This window comes from Artibeus jamaicensis, unplaced genomic scaffold, assembly GCF_021234435.1.
Source record: "Artibeus jamaicensis isolate MK-2021 breed Jamaican fruit bat unplaced genomic scaffold, CSHL_Jam_final scaffold_804, whole genome shotgun sequence".
NCBI classification, from domain to species: domain Eukaryota; kingdom Metazoa; phylum Chordata; class Mammalia; order Chiroptera; family Phyllostomidae; genus Artibeus; species Artibeus jamaicensis.
In genome coordinates, this window is record NW_026522055.1 from 3,046,723 (window position 1) to 3,069,490 (window position 22,768).

Genomic DNA, 22,768 nt, shown 5'->3' on the forward strand with positions numbered 1-22,768 from the left:
TCACCCTTGCCAGAGCACTTGGCACTCAGCTGGTAGGGGTTGCCCAGCATTTTTTGGTAGAAAGTAGTCTCTGTCATCCACTAAGGTATGTGCATTTTTCATTAGCATGAGAGCTCCACGTTGATCATGTTATTGTAAGATTCCAGCTTCAGGGCTGCAGTCGGTACTTCACAATGTGACCTTCAGACACCTACCAAAACTCCAACATTGTCTGACCTCCATCCAACCGATTTATATTTCAGTATTGCACTCTCCACCTGTGCCTTTTTACTTTTTTGACCTCCAACCCCCCATGACCATATTCTAGGAACGTCAGTCTAACCCTCCTCAGCTTCTGTTATGTCTGCAAAGTTTCTTTTCCATAGCCTTCTTCCTCTTGCCTTACTATGCCCCATTCCAGTATCTCATCCCATGCTCTGTGTTTTCTGTGCCATATCCCTTATCTTTCAGGCATTATCAACACCTCAGGAACCCAAACCACATGCTGCTGTCATGACATTCAATTACATAAATGTACAGCCTTGCTCCTTGGCTCCTGGCCTCACTCATGCCCACTGTCCTCTTCAGCTCTCTAGTTGTCCTGTACCATTTTACCTTCTTGCCAATGTCTATTCTATTCAATAGTTCCATTTTCATTTTCAATAGTCTGACTTGGGGCATTATATTCTACCAATATCTGACTTCCATTGAGGATGGAGACATAGGTAAACACACTTCACCTCCTCATGCAACTATAGAAAGAATTACAACCAGTTCTCAAAACTAGTAACACCCAGGACTGTCAGAAATTCAACGTGTAGTTAGTGTGACAACCAAAGATTTAAAGAAGCCACATTCATCCAGATGGGTAGGAGTGGCACAGTCATAAAGATGGGCAGAGAGGCAATGGCTGCACTGGCAGAATGGATGGGAAGTGTGCCCTGGGAGTGGGTGATACCAGCCCCAGTCCATACCACACAGCCCAGAGTTCCATCATTGGGAAGACAGATCACCATTACCTTTGGGTGTAAAAACCTGTGGGGTTTTGGGGTGGCAGAAGTCACTGCCAGATTTTGACTGGTTGAAGGGCCAGCATGGTCTTAGAACATGCATAGGGCCACCCACTGAGGATTCACCACTGTGACAGGAGCTAGAAGTGTTCCAGTCACACATGGGAAGGGGTTGAAGTGAGTGGAAACAGGGCAAGTGCTGGCCAGAAGGCAGGTGGCAGCATTGTCCACTCTCATAGCCTTCCCCACAGAGACACAAAGTGGTGAAGGGGTTCCTTGCCCTGGCAATTACCTAGGGCTTCATCCCACAGATTTTACATGTGCTTTTTCTCCATAGGCCTGCTACTAAGACATAGTAAAAGCAACTCTACCTACACAGAAACAAACACAGGGAGGCTGCTAAATTGAGGAGAAAAAGAAACATGGACCAAAGGAAACAATAGTACAAAATCCCAGAAAAAGAACTAAGCAAAATTGATATAGCCAACCTTTCAGATGCAGAGTTCAAAACACAGATTATCAGGGTGCTCAGAGAACTCCTTGAGTACAGAAAAAGAAAATAAAGGTTAGAAGTAAAGGTTATACTAAGTGAGATGAAGAATAATCCACGGGAAACGAACAGAGAGGGGAAAGATGTCGGGATTCAACCAACAATTTAGAACATGACAAAGAGATAAACATTCAACCAGAACAAAAGGGTGAAACAAGAATTTTAAAAAAAAGGAGGAGAGGCTCAGGAATTTCTGGGATACCTCCAAACATTTCACCCTCCAAATGATAGGGTTTCCCAATGGAGAAGAGGAAAAGCAAGAAATTGAAAACTTATTTGAAAGCATAATGAAAGAAAATTTCCCCAGTTTGGTTAAGGAACTAGACATACAAGTCCAGGAAGCACAGAGAGTCCCAGACAAGTTGGACACAATGAAGACCCACATCATAAATAAAATGCCAAAGGGCAAAGATTAAGAAAGAGACTTAAAAGCAAGAGAAAGGCAGACAGTGACCTACAAAGGAGTTTCCATAAGTACCCACACACTGAAACTCTCCCAAACTCCCAGTTTTCTAGCATGCTTCTTGACATAATGTGGCAATGCTCAGAGCACATTTTAAGTGTTGTGCATTATAATAGATATTTCCCATGTGATTGTTGCAGGGTTCAAAATTCTACAAAGAATAGGGAGATTTCCATCCTCTTTTAGGCATTCAGAAGTCTGAAGTTATACAAGTCTTCTGTAACAGATGATATTATTGTGGTATACACATGCATGGTGAATTTGATGTTATGTAACAGAGCAATTGTGAGTTTAGATGAGTGTGTGTACTAGAAGATTTATATATGTGAGTGTAAACCTTCAGATGTTCAGTGTGTGCATTATGTGAGCAGATTTGTGTATATGTGTAAGTAATTCAATGTGACTGTAATACAGTGAAAGTGCATGCATGTGTGTGTTTGCATCTGTGTGTAAAGGACTCTGCTTGTGTGAGTGTGTGCAGGATGGGTTATCCATGATAACAGCTCTAAACAGTGACTTGACAGTGTGGGTATCAATAGTGAACTTGGATAAAAAAATTGATTTGTGTGTAGAAAAACCTAGAGAATGAAACTCAACTTGTAATTTATACGTTTTTCTTTTTGCCCATGAGAAATATATTTCTTAATTTAAAAAGCAAGAAGTTTCTTACTGAAAATTATGCAAAAAGGTAAGTTTAGAGAAAGATGTTTACCATTCAGTGATGTTGAATTAAGAAATTGGCATTGGAAGAATCTCCCTGTGACACTGTGTGATCCTGGTGTCTTGTATGGGAGGGACTATTAGAATGTTCTATCTTCTGTGGATATTGTTCTGCCTCTGCTTTTGATACTATTGGGGATCCCTAGGGGGCAATGTATATTTTGTCATAGAAATTTTCTATAAGTTGATACTTCTTTTGAGCCACTCAGTATAGCAACATCTAATGTGTATTATTCACAGTGTGTTTTTCCTGTACTGACCGTCTTTTTAAATCTTCCTTATTGATTCCTTTGCTCCATACATCCACAATGGTGTAACTCATTTGTAAGATTAGGAAAAGATTCACTTTGGATAGAACTTCTTAATGGAGCAGAATGTCCAGTGAGATACCAGATTCACCCCCGTGTCTCACAGGGGTCAGACATCAGCACTCCCTGCTGTCTGTCCTCCATGGGAGACCCTGTCTGCTCCAGGGATCATGGAAGAAAAGAGCCTGTCACAAACACTTCAGTAGTCTCCTAAGAGATGCTGGCTGGGAACTTAGAGTTGTTCTTGGTAATTAGCAAGTAGAAAGAAAGTTTAAAGAAATATTCCCAGCTCCCAAGCTTGTCAGTGCCAGTGCTGCTACTGGTGAAATGATAATTACAGTTCATAAGGGAGATGAGATCACTGAATCACAACTGATATCTCAGGGTCCAGCTGCCTGCCCCAGGTACTGACAGTGCTGACTTCATGATGAGTCCAGAGTCCAGGCAGCAGCAGAAGTCGGTGGCTTTTCTCTTAATTAATTTGAGAGTTGGAGACTGTAAGGGAAGGCATTAAATAATAAGAGTTTGGGTAAGTGATGATAGTGGACAAAGGGGATCTTCTGAGAGTTAACTTGGTCCACCCCAAAGCCACAGCAAAGGGTGAGGAATTCTGAGGCTTGAGCTGAGCTGGTAAAGAGATGTGCATCCTAGACCTGCTCCTGTTTCCAGTGGCTCCTGATGTGCTGTAGTGTGGTCCTCACTCACAGTTAAAGCTGTGTTTTATCCAGTGATCAGGAATCCTACTTTTTAATGTGCTTAAGGGCTGCAGATTTCAAATCAATTTCTGGTGAGCAGGATTTACAGGCATCACAGAAATAATTTGCACCTTTCTAGAGGGGCATTGTAACATCGGCAGGATTTTTCATCTTTGGAATAATCTGACTGCAAAAAGTGTGTCTGAGAGCATTTGCTGAAGCACACCTGTTTTCTTTAACTCAGGGTGTGTATTGGGCTTAAGTGGTTTAATCATCGTGTCTTTATTGATTATGAAGAGATTATTCCCTTTTAAAGTTTGGGAGGCAGCATCTAAGAAAAATATAACTGAATAAAATTTAGTCATCACCTTCAGGTTCAGATGTATCTTGCAATATTTTTACTTTTAAAAGTATAATACCAATCCAGAAAAAGTGTGTTGTTTTATAATATACAGTGTTATATATTACCATTCATTTTGCATGTCTTGTATTTTAATACTTTAACAGAAATATAACATTGATGTTAATTATTTAATTTCACCCACATCTTAGTAAATATATGTATATGATCTAAAATTATTAATAATTGTGCCATACAGTGTTTATTAGGCATCAGATTTTGGTGTTGCATAGTTTTGGTTACTCATGTCATTGTAATTATTTCCTGGAATATAGACTAATGACCATTTCTGTGGCCTTCCTAATATTTAACTGTCCTTTTGAGCTTGTAAGGGATAAAGAGGTGATTTCATGTGTGGCCTTGATACCAATGTCTCATATTTTGAGTGTTCTTTAATGGTTACACATTCATCCCTTGCAAGCCACTAGATGGCAGAAGAACAAAATCTGAAGTCAGTGTTTTAGGGAAAACTGTTGAGAAGTCGAAAATATTGGAGTTCAGCTAATGTGGTATGTGTGGCTCATGCCTTACTTTCCCATGCAGGGTTCTTTCTAGGTCAGAAGAAGATACCAGTCACTGAGAACAGACATCATGTCCATCAGGAATTTGGCAATAGGAATGGTCTGCTTACTACAGACTCTAACTGGAGTTGTGGGGAATTCCTCTCTTCTTTACCATTATCTCTTCCTTTACTTCACTGGGTACAAGCTGAAGCCCACGGATTTGATTGTCAACAACCTGATTGTGGCCAACTTTTCAGTTCTGGTTTTTAGTGGGTTTCCCTATAGCATGTCATCTTTTGGGTGGTATAATGTTTATAGTGATATTGGATGCAGATTTTTGTACTATTTGCGTGCAGTGGGCAGGGGTGTGTCCATTGGCACCACTTGCCTCTTGAGCTTCTTTCAGGCCATCACCATCAGCCCCATGAACTCCAGGTTGGCAAACCTTAAACATAAAGCCCCAAAATACATTGTCCCTACAATTTTTATGTATTGGATCCTGCAAATGTTGATAAATGTAATTTATCCTGTGTTCCTGTCTAGCAAATTGAGCAACGGAAACATCACAAATAGAAAACATTTTGAATACTGTTCTGCTGTTCGTCATGATGCAACCAGAGACTTCCTATATGCAGCCTTGATAGCATCCCCTGATATTGTATGTTTTCTGCTCGTGCTCTGGGCCAGTGGCTCCATGGTCTTCATCCTGCACAGGCACAAGCAGAGGGTCCAACACATTCACAGGACCTCCATCTTTCCCCGATCCTCCCCTGAGTCCAGAGCTACCAAAACTATTCTTCTCCTGGTGAGCACCTTTGTCTTTTTGAACACCCTTTCTTCCATCTTTCGTATTCTTTTATCTGTTTTAAAGAATCCCAGCTGGTTCATTTTGAGCACCAATTCATTACTGTCTCTGAGTTTCCCAAGTGTCAGTCCCTTTCTGATCCTGGGCCGTGACTCCAATGTCTCCAGATCCAGCTTCACCTGGAAAAGAAATGCAAACTTCTGTCATGGTTGGAGAAATATGTAAATTGTATGTACATGCACAGTGTTCATTTGGTAATTCACTCATCCTCCTCAGCATCCTAAGTACTATTAGGAGTGCCTTACAAGGGACTGGGACATAGGACATGGTTAGTATTGTCAAAGTCAACAATGTTATAATAGTAAGTGCGATGACGTATTATATAACTGCTTTGTAAATACTTCTTTGATAGAAGTTTCCTCATGTTTGGCATGGAGGAATTCAGAATGGATGCAATATAAACATCAGGCCCTGAAACATCTGGATATTCTGGAGAAGTCTTCAAGTATGTAAATTCAATGTATCCCAGTACAGGTCCAGAAATGTGCAAGTCATGCACTTGTAAGAAAAGTTAAATAAATGAGGATGAAGATCAGCATGTGGCAAGTCACTACTGAGCTGAAGACAGCAGTGCTGGAGGGAATTCAGTCTGTGAGGAAAGCCTGTGGCATCCTGTTCTGACCTTGTACAGACACCCCTGGAGAGGCAGTGGTCTGTTTATCTGAAATAGAATGTTATGAAGGGTGATAACCATGTTCAACAAATTTGAGGCAGAAATGGACAGATTTAACTGGAGTGGGGCAATGACAGCATCAAATGATATTTTATTTATTTTTTGAAAGATGTTATTTATTTATTTTGAGGGTGAGGGGAAGGGCAGGAAAAAGGGAGGGAGAGAAACATCAATGTGTGGTTGCCTCTCACATGCCCCCTACTGGAGACCTGGCCCACAACCGAGGCATGTGCCCTGACTGGGAATTGAACCAGTGACCCTTTGGTTCCCAGGCCCATGCTCAATCCATTGAGCTCTACCAGCCAGGATAAAATTATATGGTACTGATTTTTTGACCACACCAGGTGAGTGTGACCATTTTAAAAGATGTGAATTGAATGGAATTGCAACCCACAGAAGGTAGGTATTTGTTTTGTGAAAAGGATTTGGGAATGTTGTCAGAAGGGGGTCTATAGGTGCACACTCTTGTCTCTCTGATGACACTAGTTCATCACAGGGACTTCCTTTATCTGGAACACTGTAGCCAGGTCCATTTGAAAGGAAAGTCAGGAATCCATTCTATGTATGTGGAGTCTGTGATTCTTTCATTTTTAAGAAGCAAAGTAAACATTTTCTCAATTTCTTAAGAGATTTTATATATCTTTCTCTATGTTTACATTGTGAGCTGTTACACACTTATAGATTCAGCAATTGAGAAACAAAAGAATGATTTTGACCTTATTCTTACACATGTGGAGCCTTGTACCATGAATGAAACCCATATATTTTGCACATATGAAACTCTTAAATCAAGGCCCAAATAACTAAGAATAGAGAATAAGGAAAACCATAGAAACATCTATGTACAATGGTTTGTGAGAGCATAGACAAACATACATGTTTGTGTGTGATCTGTGCATATGTATATTATATACATATACAGCCAGTTGTGCTTCTTATTCTCTAATCAATATTGAAAGTAATACATTAACAAATTTAAAATAGTACTAATACTATCATGACAAATTTAAAATGTGTTTTCAGATGTGTGCATTGGAGTGCTTTTCTCTATTAAAATTCAATAAAAATGTGGTTTTGAATTTTGTCTGGTTGCATCTCTTGAAAACACATAAATATTGTAAACATTTGTTTGTATTTGAAACAGGGATTAGTCTACCTAAGTTTAATATAAAAATTAATACATTTGGGTATCAATAGAGTTTATTCACTCTAACTTTATTTACATTTACTTTATATGTTCATTTATTCTACTAATTTTTGAAATATAATTCTAAGTTATATATACTATAATTGTCTATAATTATACATTTTTAATAAGCAAAGTTGATCTTTTTAAAAAAGATGTTATTTATTTATTGTTAGAGAGGGGAAGGGAGGGAGAGATAGAGAGAGAGAAATATCAATGTGTGGTTGCCTCTCACGGGGACCCCACAGGGGACCTGGTTTTCAACCAGGCATGTGCCCTAACTGGGAATCAAACTGCCATCCCTTTGGTTCACAGCCCATGCTCAATCCACTGAGCTACGCCAGCCAGAGCTTATTATACATTTTTAAAAGACTTTATTTATTTATCTTTAGAGAGGAAGGGAAGGAGAGAAGGAGAGAAACATCAGTGTGTGATTGCCTCTCGTGAGCCTCCTACCGGGAACTGGCCTGCAACCCAGGCATGCTCCCTTACTGGGAATCGAACTGAGATCGTGTGGTTCAAAGACCTGCACTCAATCCAGTGAGCCATGCCAGCCAGGGCCTAATTATACATTGTAATTGACTTATTACCTTTGATGTTTGCTTAGTGATTATTTGTTAGTTTCTACCTAGTAACTTCAGCATATGCTTAAAAGCTAATCATACTGTCATTCTATTTACTACTGTTGAACTTCAACTTTACAGTATAAGGACACTATAAAACACTCCTGTACTCTACCTGGATCAGGAAGTAGAATGTTGTCACCATCCAAAGACTCCTATGCTCCTTCTGTGTGACTCTTCCCTAGGTTAAGCACAGTTCTGACATCTTATAGCACAGGTTACTGGGGCCTATTTTGCACTTTACATGGGACATTATATCATGTTAACTCTTTATGTTTTGTGTTTCTCATGCCTTGTTTTTGGTGAACTTATTGTTGTGCGTTGGTATTGGTTTTTCAATAGCCTTGCTGTATAGGATTCTATTGTGGGAATATAAAACATTTAATTGAATCATTTTCTGTTCTTTGGCATATGGGTGGTTTTCTTTGACATATGAGACTGGGAATGTTAGGGAAATTCCTGTGTATAAATATAGACAATTTTCGATGACATACACATTTCCTTCGACAGTGCATGTGGGAGAGGAATTGTTGGGTTTTAAGTCTTGGAAATTGTATCAAAGAGGTTTGGAAAACTTTTGAAGCAGCTGCCACTCCCACCAGCAGTAGGATTTTTGAGTTTATTAACATTATTGTCATCTCTTTTGGTTTAGTTTTCTTTTTCATTTTTCTGTTAGACTTATGATTGATGTATGTTGGAGACATGTAACAAGTTACTTACATTTCTTCATTAGTATAAAATCTGAGGATATTTTCACATGTATTAGACATAAGACAACCACATATTAAAATCTTTCTTTAATTTTTCAACCTTGTTGTCTTTTTCCATAGATTTGTAACAGTTTTATATATTTGCTGGACATGATTTCTTTCTTGGTACCTCTCTTCCTCTCAAGACCTGTGTGTGTGTGTGTGTGTGTGTTGTGTGAATGAGCAGCATCTTTTCATTTTGATGTGGCTTAATATATTGTCCTAGATAATGTTATTCTGTTTAAGAAATATTTTTCTATTACAACACTAGAGGGATATAATGTATCATTTCTGTTTCAAAACATCATATAGATTCATCTCAAAACATCATTTAAGATTCAGATCAGCAATCCACCCAGGACTGATGTGGTGTATGTGTGGATGGCAAACTGTACTATTTTAGTACATTTTATTGATTATGCTGCTATAGTTATCACAATTTTCCTCTTATGCCCCCTCCACTGGTACCCCCTTTCTCCACTTGGTTCCTACCCATGGGTCTTTAGCATAAGTTCTTTGGCTTCTTCCTATCCTATACTATTCTTAACATCCCACTGTGTATTTTGTTTCTATCAATTATACTTCTTAACCCTGCACCATTTCCCCCATTCTCCCCCATTCTCCCCCTGCCCCCTCCCAGCTGATAACCCTGCAAATGATCTCCATTTCTATGATTGTGTCCCTGTTCTAGTTGTTTGCTTAGTTTGTTTTAGTTTTAGTTTTTCCGATTCAGTTGTTTATACTTGTGAGTTTGTTGTCACTTTAATATTCATGTAATAGTTTTGATCTTCTTTTTTCTTACACAAATCCCTTTAAAAGTTCATGTAATAATGGCTTGGTGATGATGAACTCCTTTCACTTTACCTTGTCTAAGAAGCACTTTATCTGCCCTCCCATTCTAAATGATAGCTTTGCTGGATAGAGTAATGTAGGTGGAAGGTCCTTGCTTTTCATCACTTTGAATACTTCTAGCCAGCCCCTTCTTGCCTGCAGTTTCTTTTCAGAAATCAGCTGATAAATACAAAGAGTTCCTGTCTTTATATTTAACCTTTGGCATTTTAATTACGATATGTCTGGGTGTCATCCTCTCTGGGTCCTTATTTGGGACTCTCTGCTTCCTGGACTTGTATACCTATTTCCTTCACGAAATTGGGGAGTTTTCTTGCATTGTTGTTTCTAATAAGAATTCAATTTCTCTTCTTCCTCTCCTTGTGAAACCCTTATGATTCAGTTGTTGGTATGCTTAAAGTTGTCCCAGAGGTCCCTGAGCCTCTCCCTGTTTTGTTTTGTTGTTGTTTTTAAATTAAATTCTCGTTTCTTCTTCTTGTTCTGGTTGAATGTTTATTTCTTCCTTTTGTTCCAAATCCTTGATTTGAGCCCTGGCTTTCTTCCCTTCACTGTTGGTTCCTTGTATATTTTTCTTTATTCCACTTTGTGTAACGTTCATTTCTTCCTTTATTTTCTTGCCACACTCAGTAGGTTCTGTAAGCATCCGTTATCACCAATGTTTTGAACTCTGGATCTGATAGGTTGGTTATCTTCATTTCATTTCATTCTTTCTCTGGGCTTTTGTTCTGTTCTTTTGTTTCACTCATATTTCTTTACCTCCTCAATTTGGCATTCTCCCTATTTTTGTATATTAGGTAGAGCTACTTTTATTACCTGTCTTAATAGCATAACCTATGTAGCCAAGGCACCTGTAAATTGTATGGGGTGGAGCTTTAGTTAATTACCAGGCTAGGGCAACTTGCTTCTCCTCTCTGTGGGTCTGCTTTGGCTGGGGGCGGAGAGGGGACCCTGTCACTGCCTGTTGTCCAGAGGTCTGGCCATTGCTTGCCCCGTATTCAGTCACTTCACCAACTTCCCATATGCAATTAGCACCCCTCCAGCTGCTTTCGTGAGGTTGGGTATGTTCTGAGTCCATGTATGCCCTTTAAGCAGTGAAAATCCAGCAGTTTCTTCCACTGCCTCAACCCCCACTGATTTTTACAGCCATAGGTAATAGGGGTTTATGTTCCCACTGCTGGAGCCCTGGCCAGTGCAATCTGGCCTGGGGCTGAGATCTCTTGTTCCCAGGGTATCCCTTCCAACTTTTATCCACCACACAAGAAGGTGGGACCATGTGCTCGGCTGCTGCTGTGCCACACCATCTCTCCTCCCAGTCTGGTGGAATGTGGCTTCTTTAACTCCTTGGTTGTCAGGCTTCCAAACAGCTCAATTTTCTGATGGTTCTGGGTGTTATTTGTTTTTGAGATGTGGTTTTTCTTCTTTCTATGGTTGTGCAAGGAGGTGAAGAATGTCTTCCTACCCTCCAGCTTGACTGGAAGTGTATGATTTTCTTACAAGCTAAGACATTGTCATTCATTCAGACACTGGGATGTATTTTTTCTCTTCTTTTGCACTCACTCTCATCCCTCAGCCAGGTTAATGCCACCTGCCTTTTGTATCTGTCTTTTCTTTGATGTCTCCTGGTAAATCTATGTCCTTTCTGCCTTCTTCAGTTTTGAACAATTCCCTAGCACCATTCATCCAATGACAATTTTGGTGTGAAAAATATTCATTAGATTTTTTTTACTCAATATTTGCACATTCTAAGGGTAAATGTTCATTGTACTAGGAAATATTTATTTGTGATTGCCTCAAATTCTTTTCACCTATTGTGTCAGCTTCTGTTCTAGAGTATTTTGCAAAGCTTTTTAATAATAACCTTAGAAGTTGGCAATAGTGTCTTTCTTGGAGAGAAGGCAGATAAATTTTCTGATATACAATAACTTTAATGCCTACCTTCAGCATAATATTTGGGCATGTTACTTAGAGGCCACATAAAAAGATTGGAGTTTATTAAGCTCCATGTTCTTCAGCTGTGTTGCAAAGCTGCTGTGTGTGCAGCATCCACCTAGACCTTTGCATTGCCTTATGGGGCATGTGGAAGCAGTGTGACTAGATGTGAACGTGAAACTCTTGCTCCCTGTTGTCCATGAATAATAATGTCTTTGTCTCAGTCCCAGGAATCTCATATCTTGTTCAGCATCCTTGGAATTGGCAGTGTGACTTGTTTGTTTGTAAATGGAGAAAAATGTACATGCTTTGCATATTTTACAGTCTTGTTATTGAGTATGGACAGTGCCTGAGCCCTCCATGAATAAATAGCCTGATTATTCACCTTGGCAAAGTAATGCTTGTTTGGTGAGGTAAATGAAGCCCATGTCATTCCGATAAGGCTGCTATAACACCCCTCCCCAGAGTGCCTGGTGAAAACAATTTCTATCTCACATTTCTGGAGGCCAGAAGTCTGAGGTCAGGATGCAGCATGGTCAGGTGAGGGCCTTCTCCTGAATGAGAAACTTCTTGTTATGTTCACAAGGCTCCAGCTCCTAATATCATCACCCCAGGTGGTGTGTTTCCATGTAGGATTTTTCTGGGAATACACAGACCATAGCAGAATTCCTTGTGTAAAGGCAGCATCCTATTGTTCTACATCAGAATATAATAGAAAATATTTGTGACATGTCTAAGTATTACCGTCCCCTAAGTTTCAGAGGGGATAATTCTGGTCAGGAGAAGTCAGGGAGGCAAATGTTAGCAGGAAATCCTAGCCTATCTCTTGTCACCAGAAGCTAAATTAGGGTTTCAATCAAGTAGGACTAACTTCTGATATACACCATTTCCACTATATTAATGGCATGCTGTTTGTTAAAGGCCTCAGTCTCCACAGCCCCGTGCAAGGTGTCATTGCCTCTCTGCCACTGAAGGTGGCTGATACAACCTGACCATATTTGGAGAAAAGTTTTCCAATGACAGTTGACTGGAATTCTGGGGCAGATATACTGAACTCAGTGAAGGAACATCTTTTGTTACTTTTTCACACCACAAAGTCCTTTTTCTTTAAAGATTTTATTTATTTATCTTTAGACGGGAAGGGAAGGAGAGAGGGAGAGAAATAGCAATGTAGTGTTGCCTCTCATGCATCCCTTGCTGGGAACTGACCTACAGGGAACTGGTCTGCAACCCAGGCATGTGCCCTGACTGGGAATCGAACTGGGAATGTCTGGTTCACAGGCCCACACTCAATCCACTGAGCTACACCAGCCAGGCATAAAGTCCTTTGATTAGGGTGTCACAACCCTGCATGTGACAGTCTGGGCTCTAGACTAAAAACTCTGAGGAAGAATCCACATTCAGAATTTTAAAAATTCAGGCAGAATTAATTTTCTTCTTATAATTTGTGTGCCCACCCATATCCCATCTTCAAAGATAAATAAGGCGAAATTTCTGTCATGATTAAGATGTGTCCTCTTCTATAGTGTCTAATTGTCTTTTTCTCCCTGTTTTTATAATATGTGGCGTCCACCAGATCACTGAGGACAGTCTGCTCATTTGAAGTGCAGCTGATTAGTAACATTAATTTTAACTGTAAAAGTCCTATACCATGTAAAATAACATGAGCACCCAACTTAAGTCCCACTTGTGGTTGGAAATTGGCAGTAAGTATTATGAGAACAGTTAATCTGTTGCAATGAAAAATATGATTTTTATTCTACAAAAGTGTAAGTTAAATTCTTATGATGATTTTTATATAAAGACCAAGGGGCACTATGTCCTTAAAATTTGTAGTTGTTTTATTATGTTTTTTATGCTGAAGTTTACCAATCTCAGATCAGAAGAGCACACCAAGGTAAAAATTAAGTGTTATATATTAGAAATTCCACAATAAAAAAAGCTGTTTTCATCACATCTCCCTTGGGACATAAAAATCCTTGTGGCACAGAAGTGTTTCAGTACATCATCAAGCCTTTCAAAGGGATGGCCTGATACCAGGTTCCAACTCTGAACACTGGATGGTAGTCAACAGTCTGTCCTGTCAGACCCTATGTGTTTGATCCTGTGCACAGTACCCAGAAAAAGAAAAAGGAAAAATACTGCTGAGTGTTGTTCAACCCAATTTGTATCTGCTGTTCTTTACTGTTGATTCAATCTTTAAAACAATTTGTTGATTTTTTCAGAAAAGAAGAAAAGGGGAGGGAGAGAGGGAAGGACAGGCATAGAGAGAATGATGTGTTGTTTTACTCATTTATGCATTCATTGGTTGACCGGGATCAAACCCACAACCTTCGTGTATCTAGATGGCACTCTAACTAACTGAGCTACCCAGACAGTGCATACTGTCTATTCACTTTAAAAGGTATGTACTGGCATGTTATCTGAGCATGATTTTTAAAACCATAGGAAATGAAACACATTATTAAACAGGTGTGTGTACCTCTATGTTTACTGAAGCATTATTTACAATAGCCAAATATGGTAACAACCTAAGTGTCTCAAAACATTAATAGGTAAAGAAGATGTGAGATACATAATGGATTATTTTTCACTCATGAAAAAGAAGGAAATTTTGCCATTTGTAGCATCATGGATGGACCTTGAGGTCATTGTACTAACTGAGGTAATTTGGATAGAGAAGGACAGATCCTGTCTGATGTCACTTATATGTGGAATCTGAAATAGGCAGATCATAAAAATAGCAAGTAAAATTCTGGTTGCCAGAGAAATAGAGTTTTTAGAATGAAACATGCTGTTTAACTTGAAACTTCTAGACAAATAGGTTCTGGAGTTCTAATGCACACCACACTGAATATTGACACCAATATTGTATCATCATCATCAAACTTGCTGAGGGTCTACATTCTAATTCCAATCACAAAAAATAAATAATACTATGTGGTTTGACAGAGGGGTTATCACTGCTCTAGTACCCATATTACAATTTTTAAATGTGTCAAATCAATATTTTGTACACCTTAAATTTATGCAACAAGTCAAATGTATTTCAATAAAAAATTGACCATGTGGAGACCCTGGGAAGATGGGACGAAGTAGGACGGAGCGGATTCTAGCCCCTGTACTCGTGGGTAAAATTCCGGGCAGATCTATAGGGAAATAGCACCATAAACCATCCGTTACCCAGCATTTATGAAATTAAAAGACCAGAGATTGTGACTGACACTAAAACACCAGATAGTGGCAGAGTCAGCTATGGGAGCTGGGACACACATGCGGCCCCTGTGCAGCTGCCATAGCTACAGGCCTGGGCATCAGAGGAGTCAGCTATGGGAGCCAGGACATTCTCAGCCCCTGTGCAGCTGCCATAGCGATGGGACTGGAAGCCGTGGAGTCAGGCAGGGGAGCCGGGACACTGGAGGCCCCTGTGCGCTCCCACAATGATGGGCCTGGGTGCAGGAAAGTCAGCTATGTGATCTGGACACTCCAAACCCCTGTGACAGACCTGGGTGGCAGAGGAGTCAGATACAGGAGCCGGGACATTCTCGGCCCCTGTGCTGCTGCTGTAGCAATGGGCCTGGGCGCTGGAGTAGTTGGTTACCGGAGCTGGAACACTCAGCAGTGGTAGGTGACCAGAGCAATGAATCCAGGAGTTGGTTCTTTGAAAAGATAAACAAAATGGACAAGCCTTTAAGTAGGCTCATCAAGAAAAGAAAGGAACAGACAAATAAATACAATCAGAAATGAAAGAGGAGAGATTACAACTGATACCACAGAAATAGAAAGGATTGTAAGAAATTACAATGAAGAACTGTATGCCAAGAAATTTGAGAACCTAGGGGAAATGGACACATTTCTAGAAAAATATAATCTCCCAAAACTCAATGAAAAAGAAGTAGAACACCTGAATAGACCAATAACAGCAAAAGAAATTGAAGCAGTAATCAAAAAAACTCCCATCACACAAAAGCCCCAAACCAGATGGGTTCACTGGAGAATTCTACAAAGCATTTAAGGAAGAGCTAACCCCCATTCTTCACAGACTATTCAAAAAAATCCAAAAGGATGGAAAACTCCCAAACTCCTTTTATGAAGCCAGCATCATACTAATTCCAAAACCAGATAGAGACACAACAAAGAAAGAAAACTTCAGGCCAATATCGCTGATGAACATAGATGCTAAAATCCTCAACAAAATATTGGCAAATAGCATCCAACAATATATCCAAAAGATTATACACCATGACCAAGTGGGATTCATCCCAGGGATGCAAGGATGGTTCAACATTCGCAAATCAGTAAATGTAATTCATCACATAAACAAAAGCAAAGACAAAAACCACATGATCATATCAATAGACGCAGAAAAAGCTTTCGATAAGGTACAACACCCATTTATGATAAAAACACTCAGCAAAGTGGGAATAGAGGGAGCATTCCTCAATATAATAAAGGCCATATATGAGAGACCTACAGCCAATATCATACTCAATGGGCAAAAACTAAAAGCTTTTCCACTAAGATCAGGAACAAGACAAGGATGTCCACTTTCACCACTTCTATTCAATATAGTATTAGAAGTTTTGGCCACAGCGATCAGGCAGGAAAAGGAAATAAAAGGCATCCAAATAGGAAAGGAGGAAACAAAACTGTCACTGTTTGCAGATGAAATGATAGTGTACATGGAAAATCCTATAGACTCTACCCAAAAACTGCTCAAACTAATTAATGAATTTGGCAAAACAGCAGGATACAAAGTCAATATCCAGAAATCAAAGGTATTTTTGTATACCAACAATGAATCAGCAGAAGCAGAAATCAAGGAAAAAATCCCATTCGATATAGCAAAAAGAAAAATAAAATATCTGGGAATAAACCTAACCAAAGAGGTAAAAGCCCTGTATGCAGAAAACTACACAGCACTGAAGAAAGAAATCAGGGAAGACACAAACAAATGGAAACATATACCTTGTTCATGGATTGGAAGAATCAACACCATCAAAATGTCCATACTACCCAAAGCAATATACACATTCAATGCAATACCTATAAAAGTACCAATGGCGTATTTCACAGACATAGAACAAACACTTCAAAAATTTATATGGAACCATAAACGACCCAGAATAGCAGGTGCAGTTCTGAGAAAGAAGAACAAAGTAGGAGGGATCAGAATACCTGATATGAAACTGTATTACAAGGCCACTGTAATCAAAACAGCCTGGTACTGGCATAAAAACAGGCACATAGACCAATGGAACAGAACAGAGAGCCCAGAAATCAACCCAACCCTCTACAGTCAATTAATATTTGACAAAGGGGGAAGTAACATAAAATGGAGTAAAGATAGCCTCTTCAGCAAATGGTGTTGGGAGAACTGGACAGCTACATGCAAAAAAGTGAAACTTGAGCACCAACTTACACGATACACCAAAATAAATTCAAGGTGGATAAAAGACTTAAATATAAGTCACGACACCATTAAAGTCCTAGAGGAGAACATTGGCAAGAAAATCTCAAATATTTCACGCAGCAACTTCTTTACTGATATGTCCCCTAGAGCAAGGAATATAAAGGAAAGAATAAACAAATGGGATCTCATCAAAATAAGCTTCTGCGTGGCTAAAGCAAACAGTATTAAATTAGCAAGACAACCAACTGTATGGGAAAACATATTTGCCAATGATACCTCAGACAAAGGTTTAATCTCCAAAATATACAAAGAACTTACATGACTCCACTCTAAGAAGACACACAACCCAATTAAAAAATGGGAAAAGAACTTGAACAGACACTTCTTCAAGGAGGACATACAGAACATCAAGAGACACATGAAGAGATGCACAATATCATTAACTATCAGAGAGATGCAAATTAAAACCACAATGAGATACCACTTTACACCAGTCAGGATGGCTATCATAAAGCAACAAACAACAAATGTTGGAGAGGTTGTGGGGAAAAGGGGTCCTTAGTTCACTGTTGGTGGGATTGCAGATGGGTACAACCATTATGGAAAACAGTATGGAATTTTCTCAGAAAAATAAAAATCGACCTGCCTTTTGACCCAGCAATTCCACTGCTGGGATTATATCCTAAGAATCCTAAAACATCAATATCAAAGAACCTATGCACCACAATGTTCACAGCAGCACAATTTACAATAGCCAAGAGTTGGAAGCAACCTAGGTGCCCATCAGTAAATGAATGGATCCAAAAATTGTGGTACATGTACACAATGGAATTCTATGCTGCAGAGAGAAAGAAGGAGCTACTACCTTTTGCAACAACATGGATGGAACTGGAAAGCATTATGCTGAGTGAAATAGGCCAGGTGCTGAAAGACAAATACCATATGATCTCACCTTTAACAGGAAGCTAAACAACAAAACAAACAAGCAAGCAGAAAAAAAAAAACAAAGACAGTGAAATAGAGAACAAGGGGATAGTGACCAGAGGGGAAAAGGAAGGGAAGTTAAGGGGAAAAAGGGGGAGGGATTTGGAGGAACAAATAGGAAGGACACAGGGACGAGAACTAAGGGGAGTGGAAATGGCAGGGAGGTGGGGAGCAAGGGGCCGGGGAGGCTGGGATGGGAAAAATAGACAAAAAACTGTACTTGAAAAATAACTAAATAAAATTAAAATATAAAAATAAATAAATAAATAAATAAAAAGACAACCAACTGTATGGGAAAACATATTTGCCAATGATACCTCAGACAAAGGTTTAATCTCCAAAATATACAAAGAACTTACATGACTCCACTCTAAGGGGACAACCAAACCAATTAAAAAATGGGAAAAGGACTTGAACAGACACTTCTCCAAGGAGGACATAGAGAACATCCAGAGACACATGAAGAGATGCTCAATATCGTTAGCTATCAGAGAGATGCAAATTAAAACCACAATGAGATACCACTTTACACCAGTCAGGATGGCTATCATAAACAAAGCAACAAACAAGAAACGTTGGAGAGGTTGTGGGGAAAAGGGGTCCTTAGTTCACTGTTGGTGGGATTGCAGACTGGTACAATCATTATGGAAAACAGTATGGAATTTTCTCAGAAAAATTAAAATCGACGTGCGTTTTGACCCAGCAATTCCACTGCTGGGATTATATCCTAAGAATCCTAAAACATCAATATCAAAGAACCTATGCACCACAATGTTCATAGTAGCACAATTTACAATAGCCAAGAGTTGGAAGCAACCTAGGTGCCCATCAGTAAATGAATGAATCAAAATATCATGGTACATATACACAATGGAATTCTATGCTGCAGAGAGAAAGTAGGAGCTACCACCTTTTGCAACAACATGAATGGAACTGGAAAGCAATATGCTGAGTGAAATAGGCCAGGTGTTGAAAGACAAATACCATATGATCTTACCTTTAACAGGAAGCTAAAAAACAAAACAAAGAAGCAAGCAGAAAAAAAACAAAGACACTGAAATAGAGATCAAGGGCACAGTGACCAGAGGGGAGAGGGGAGAGGGAAGGGAATTTAAGGGGGAAAGGGGGGAGGGATTTGGAGGAACAAATAGGAAGGACACAAGAAGGAGAAATAAGTGGGGTGGAAATGGGAGGGAGGTGGGGAGCACAGGGCGGGGAAGGCTGGAATGGGAGAAATAGACAAAATACTGTACTTGAAAAATAACTGAATAAAATTAAAAAAAATAACCCAAGTGGGGAAAAAATAAAAATAAAATACCAAGTAATGTGAAAATTTAAAAGAATTGACCATATATGATTGTTGAGATTTCTTCATAAATGAGAGAATAGATTAATAGGGGATTCTGTTAGTGGCCTCCAGTGTGCTCTCTGCTACCTCCATCACCCCAGTCCCATCCACCTCAATTTTCTCTGGTACATCCTCATTTGTTCACACTCTGACCTTCAGACATCTACTAAAATTCCACCTGGCCTCTGATGCTCAGCCAACCTTTTAAAATTTCAATATTGCACGCTCCACCTTTGCCCTGTGACCTTTTTCACATCCAACCCTCCATGACCACTATTCTAAGGACCTCAGTCTAACCCTACTCAACTTTTGTCACCTCTGCAAAGTCCATTGTCCATGGCTTCCTTCCTCTTGTCTTCTACCTATGCCCCTTTCCAATATCTCATGACGTGGCCTGTGTCTTCTGTGCCCCATCCCTCAGTTTTGAGACACCATTAAGGCCCCCAGGAACACAAACCACACCCCGTACCCATTGTATCCGGTTCTGTATCTCACACTCCTACTCCTGGTCTCGCTTATGCCCACTGTGCCCTTCAGCTGCCTCATTGTGTTGTGTCCATTTTGCCTTCTTGGCCATGCCTGTTATCACTCCCAGTTCCACCTCCTTTTCCAACACTTTATCTGACTTTGACTGTTATCTTCTGTCAAGAACTGCCCACGCTATCTTATTTCCCTCTTTCCACACTATGTTTTTTTAAGATTTACATAGTTTGATTTTTTAAGAGTATCTTTACTTACTCTTAGAGAGAGGGGAAGGGTGGGAGAAAGAGAGGGAAAAAAACATCAGTCCATCTCTTCTCAAACTCCCCCAATTAAGACAACACGTGTCCTGACTGGGAATCAAACCAATGACCTTTTTGTTTGCAGGATGACTCTGAACTCATTGAGACACACCAGTGAGGGCCATGCTATGTTCATTGCACAATTGACCTTTTCTCACTATAGCCCATTAACTTCTCATTCCCATTAGAACTTTTGTTTCCATGACTCTCTGCCCCATGATCTCCTCTGATCCTGGTATCTTTCCTACCTTAACTCCCTCCACACTCTGTCCACTTGCAATTTCCCCCGTCATTGCTCTTTAATACTAAAGCAATGTTAACACATTTCCTTTTTATCTTTCTTCTTTGCCTGCACTCTCTGTAACCCTATCCCTCCTCCCTTGCTCTCTGTAACAGCATTTTTTTTATCCCTGCTTTTGCTTTACTTTATGGCCTATTCTTACTCTGACCTGTCTCATATCCACACACTGAAACTCTTCCAAAGTCCCAGTTTCAGAGCATTCATCTTGATATGTTTGCAATGCTCACAGCACATTTTAAGTGCTGTGCATTGTAATAAATATGGCCCTTGTGATTGTTGCAGGGCTAAGCAACTGTAAAGAGTAGGAAGAATGCCACCTCTACTTAAGCAGCTAGAAGTCTTGAGCTATAATAGTTCTTTTGCATGGGATCATGTTATTGAGATATACACATGCATGGTGACTGCGATTTTATGCAAGGGAGTAATTATGAGTGTGGGCAAGTGTGTGTATTTTTGAATATTTATAGATATGGGTATACATTTTCATGTTTGGTGTGTGCATTAATAATTGTGCATGTGTACTTGAAATTGTGTGGGTCCATGATTGTATATATATATAGGTATTTGTGTGACTATATTTGAGTGAATGTGCATTCATGTGTGTGTGTATCTGTGTGTAAATGAGTTGGTTTGTGTGTGTGTATTAAATGCATTGTCCAGCATAATGGCTCTAATGACTCACTCAGTAATGAGGGCAGTTGCATGATGAACTTGGATTAAAGAGTTGATTTGTATGTAGAAAAACCTAAAAAATTAAATTCAACTTATAATTTATATTTATAATTTTGGCTCATGAGAACTATATTTAATGGAAAAAACAATCATGATTTTTCCAGAAAATGTTGCAGGCAAGCGAGTGCAAAGGACTGTGTTGACCATTTGATGGTTTTGAATTTAGTAGGTGGCACTGGCTTCTCAGATATTTACAGAAATGAAAGAATTCTACGTGTGAAACTGTGTGACCCCAGTGCTCTATTGGAAAGGGATTTTTTTTAGAAGCTTCTGCCTTTTTTCTGTGGTTGTTGTTCTGCCTCTGCTTCAGATCACTATTGAGAGTCAATATGGATAGTGCTGATTTTCCCACAAAATTTCTATATAAGTGGACATTGACCTGAGCAAGTGAGAACAATGGTACGCAATGTACCTTAGTGACACTGTGTTTTCCTTGTTACTTGTTTCTCTCATTAAATCTTTCTCAGATAGTTTAACTCAGATCGTTTCTTTGCTCCAAATGTCAACAATGCTGCTGTTTATTTCTAAGAAGATTAGGAAAGAACTCACTTTGGGTAGAACTTCCCAATGGAGAAGAGTGACCAGTGAGACATGCATACTTGCCCTTGTCCCTCAGTGGTCAGACCTCAGCACTTCCTGCTCTCTGTCCCCCATAGAGATCCTGTCTGTTCCTGGGGTTATGGAAAGAAAGAGCCTCTCACACTCAAAAAGTCACCTGAGAGGTGCCAGTGAAAACTTGGGGTTGTTCTTGGTAATTAGCAACTGGACAGAAACTTTTCATAAATATACTCAGCTTCCAAGCCTGTCAATGTCATTGCTGCTACAGGTGAAGTGATAATTGCAGTTCAGAGGGGAGGTGAGCTCACCTGAATCACAACCCATATCTCAGGGTCTGGATGCCTCCCTGTTACATGTATCCCTGACAGCACTGACTTCACAATGAGCCAGAGTCCAGGCAGCAGGAAGAAGTCAGTGGGTTTTCTCTTTATCACCCTGAGATGTATAGACTATAAGGGAAGGTTATTGCATCAGGGGTTCACATAAGTAAACATACTGATTAAAGGGATCTTATGTGAGTGAACTTGGTCCAGCACCAAAGCCATAAAGAGAAGGGGAAAAAGTACCTGAGGTTTTAGTTGAGCAGTTAACAAGAGATGGGTCCTAGACTGCTTTAATCCCTGATGGCTTCTGATGTGATGTAGTGCAGTTCTCACAGACATGGTTCCGTTCTGTATAACAATCATGATCCCTGACTTTTAATGTACTTAAGAGCTGAAGTTCAAAGTCAATCTCTACCCAGAGAAATTTCCATAAAATGCAGACATAATGATTAGATTTGTAAAGGGGCACTCTAATACCTCCATGCTTTTCAATCTGTAGGAATCATCTGACCCTGTGCAGAAAGTGTGTCTCAGAGCATTTCCTGCAGTAGAAACTTTTCTCTAACTCTGGGTGTATATTGGGCTTAATAGATTTCATCATTGTGTCTCTGTTGATTATGATGAGACTATTGTGACTTAAAGTTAAGGAAGCAGTATTTTTTAAAGTTTATAAATTTCAGTCATTACCTTTAGGCTCAGCTGTAGCTTGTGCTATTTTTGCTTCTTTAAATATAATACCAATCTAGAAACATTACATCATTAAAAATGAATGTTTTACGATTCATTTTTCATGTGTCTTGTGCTTTTGTATTTTGAATGCAAATG

The 22,768-nt window shown here is 39.5% G+C and overlaps 1 protein-coding gene across 1 annotated transcript; it reads left to right on the forward strand.

Annotated features, from left to right (window-relative positions):
- The first annotated feature begins 4,637 nt into the window (after positions 1-4,637).
- On the forward strand, positions 4,638-5,658 carry LOC119038440 (vomeronasal type-1 receptor 4-like). Its single transcript, XM_037130936.2, has one exon. It carries the CDS (start codon positions 4,717-4,719, stop codon positions 5,656-5,658), a length of 942 nt encoding a protein of 313 aa, XP_036986831.2. The 5' UTR covers positions 4,638-4,716.
- Positions 5,659-22,768: the final 17,110 nt, after the last annotated feature.